The sequence below is a fragment of the Ctenocephalides felis genome, unplaced genomic scaffold (genome assembly GCF_003426905.1).
Source record: "Ctenocephalides felis isolate EL2017-DRISC unplaced genomic scaffold, ASM342690v1 CF-g0.4_SCAFFOLD_03572, whole genome shotgun sequence".
NCBI lineage: Eukaryota > Metazoa > Arthropoda > Insecta > Siphonaptera > Pulicidae > Ctenocephalides > Ctenocephalides felis.
The window spans coordinates 33,209,603-33,212,894 of record NW_020539726.1 but is presented as its reverse complement, the minus strand read 5'-3'; the positions used below and the strand labels follow the sequence as shown (position 1 = coordinate 33,212,894).

Genomic DNA, 3,292 nt, shown 5'->3' with positions numbered 1-3,292 from the left:
ATAATTTCAATTTTAATTTCATATAATTTTTTTTTGTTATAATTTGTAAATAGTTCAGATTTAATTGAATTTAATATTTCTTGAACATTTCGTTACGGTACGGGAAGTTCCAGAAGTTTGGCTTAAGGCACGATGCCATACACCACTAGTCCTTTATCAGTCGTCGACCTTGTGCAGCGGCATGAGTCTATCATTAACACACGTAACAAACAATTCATATTAAAAATGTTAGTTTGATTAATTCGTAGTTTGATTAAATTGAATTAAAAAATGCAATATTTTTTGCAATAAATTTTAGTACATTAAATAAAATTTAAAATTTTTATCGCAAATTTGTGTTACCGTTAGCAACCATATAGCGCGCCGGCACGAGGCACGAGTCGTTCCGTCACCTAGCACATGCACGCCCGATCCATAACCGAACGGCCGCCGAAACGCTCCGACTCGACCCGATCTCACCCATTCCCACCGAGCGGCAGTCTTCGACTGTCATGGCGCCCGAACAGCGTTGTTCTCGGTAAATAAATCCCAAGTCCCTTCTAAAATAAATTTCAATTTCAATTAAAAATGTCGAAATCAATCGTCCGAAGGGCCGGTGTAATGTTAATAGTGTCGTGATACATAAAGTGTGTGTGTCTGAAAGATGGACCATAAAAAGAGTCCCATGCGAAGGACTAAACGTCAGTCTAAAGTGTTAGAAGATAATTATTGGGATTGCAGTGTTTGCACTTACAGAAATAATGCAGAGGCTTTCAAGTGCTTGATGTGTGACGTTAGAAAAGGTTTGGGCTTTGATTAAATCATTAAATTCCATGCTAAATGTTGTAAAATCATAAAATCATGTTGTAATGTTAGGTTAGTATGCGCTTGGTGTACACTTTGTCATGTACGCTTGGAATCACGTACGCGCCAATGGTGTCAAACTCGAGGTCCGGGGACAAAAATTATTTACCAACCAAAGTATTTATTCAAACAACTTCCAACTGGTATACATACAATCTATAATAATCTGTCTTTGCTCTAAAATTATTACCACATACTTTTGCTAGTGACTTTTTGAATTAAATTGCACTTTTGTCAGACCGGTATGTTGTAACAATGAACTCTATACCTGAGGCACACTGTTACAGGGCAAGGGGCACATCCTTGCTCAAGGCTTCTTAAACTTTTGTCTTTTGCGATCCCATTAATGATTGATTTATGATTATTTTTTACCCCATGCAAATATAAATCTAGTGGTGTATGGCATCGTGCCTTAAGGCAAATTGCTGGAACTTCCCGTACCGTAATGAAATCTTCGAGACATTATAAACGTTATTATTACAAATACTGTAACTTTCATTACTTTTGCTATCTTCTTATATCTGAGCAAATCAAATATAAATCATAAATCAATTTATCTCCATTAACAATCGTCATTTCATTTCGAATTCAATTTCAAAAAAAAGTTTCCTAATTTGCACAAAATTGAAAAAGTGCTCCCGTATAGTCACAGTCTAAACGCCTTTGCAAATAATTCTGTGCGACATTTTCACTTATACTGTGCTTAGCTTGGCGGCATTTTCACATTTTTCAATAGTTTTCACATAATTGGATGAAAGTGCTCCGGACATAAACAGTCTAAACACACTTGCATAAACATTTGTACCAGAGCGGCGCTTAGACTGTGCTTAGCCTGGGTAATTTTTTGAATTTTTAATCCAAAATTACAAAAATATTTTATGGAAAATAAAAAAAAGATGTAATAATTTTTTATCCTCAAAAGCAATTGTTTTGTCAATACAGGCAGAAAGTTTTTTGAACCATTCATGTCGGATGCTTAGTTCTCTTATAAACGGCCATTTTCTGCACTTTTAGCTCTGTATCTTCGAAATGGCGGGACCTGTCTTTGCCAAAAACTAATCACCACTTCTCCCCGTCATTACGAACAGAATGTTTTTTAGATCTTTCAAATCTCATGTTCCGTTCTCTCAAAATCTCGATTTCTATTTTCTGCGCTTTTTGCTCCGTATCTCCGAAACGGGCGGACCTGCCTTTGCCAAAAACTAATCACCACTTCTCTCTGTCATTACGAATTGAATATTTTTTGCATCATTCAAATCGGATGCTCCGATCTCTCAAGAACGCGATTTCTATTTTCTGCACTCTTTGCTCCGTATCTCCGAAACGGGTGGACCTGCCTTTGCCAAAAACTAGTCAGCACATCCCCTTATCAATAGGAATTGAATGTTTTTTGAACCATTCAAATCGGTTTATCCATACATATATACACAAACATCCATTTTTCTGAGGTTACTTACTATAACTTACCCTACGGGAAGTTAAAAAACTTTTACAAGATTTATTTATTAAGTAACAATATGTATATACATGTACATATGAAGCTATATAGTTTTAGAATGATATACATATCTATAGAAATATTCGACATTAAAATTTAGATTTAAATTTGAATTTAAGTTTTAAAGTTTAGTTTGGCGCCTCCAGAATTTTCCTTGCCGACCCCATTTGGGGATCGCGACCCATTATTTAACAAGCCCTGTTCTAGACAATACTTGAATATGATATATTCATATGGGGCACATTATTATAACAAATTCTTTTTATCAATTTCATTTCCAGTCTTAATGTCCTTCCTTGAAGGAAAAAGAAATGTTTGTCAATTTTTCTATTTCCCATGTCGTCCGCCTTGCCCTTTATGCTAAATACAGTATAATAACCCCGCTAAAACGATTTCAATGTTTTTCTAAAAAGCATAAAAAAAAGATTCTACGGACGAGCAAACTGAACTAAAACAAAACCTTTACAGCCATTTATAAAAAAGATGTAATTTTTTTAAAATTGCTTCTTTATACTTCTCTCATTTTTTGAAGGGTCAGGTCCTTTTGCCTTAGTTTATTGAACGTGATAACGAATCGTATTTTTTTTTTTTTTTTTTTTTTATAAAACTTTATTACTAATTATTTTTCCTTTTTATCTTACATACTACATATATTTTACTTTTTCTTTACATATTTACTGTTTATTACATTTTTATTTACGAATATTTCTTCCAAGGGCAGGTCCGTGGGTTGAGTTGAAATTGCACTCAATCATGGTTTGCACGATGTCAGAGGCCTACATTTTTCTGTTGTATAGGGATACACTCGACTTCCTTTTGTATTTCAAATCGTACAATCTTAGTACCTCTTTACTTCCAAGTGGCATGTTGCCCGCTACAGCTATTGCCCACGAAAGGCCATTTTCACTTGAAATGATATTTGAAATCTATGATTTCAAGTGAAAATTTGGT

At 34.5% G+C, this 3,292-nt stretch overlaps 1 protein-coding gene across 2 annotated transcripts in view; it reads left to right on the top strand.

Annotated features, from left to right (window-relative positions):
* The first annotated feature begins 497 nt into the window (after positions 1 to 497).
* Positions 498 to 3,292, top strand: part of LOC113387611 (RING1 and YY1-binding protein A) — a 16,975-nt gene continuing 14,180 nt past the window's right edge. For both annotated transcript variants that reach the window (XM_026624960.1, XM_026624959.1), the window contains exon 1: positions 498 to 782. In XM_026624960.1, the coding sequence (XP_026480745.1) occupies positions 644 to 782 (139 nt within the window). In that variant the 5' untranslated portion in view covers positions 498 to 643. The remainder of the gene's footprint in view (positions 783 to 3,292) is intronic.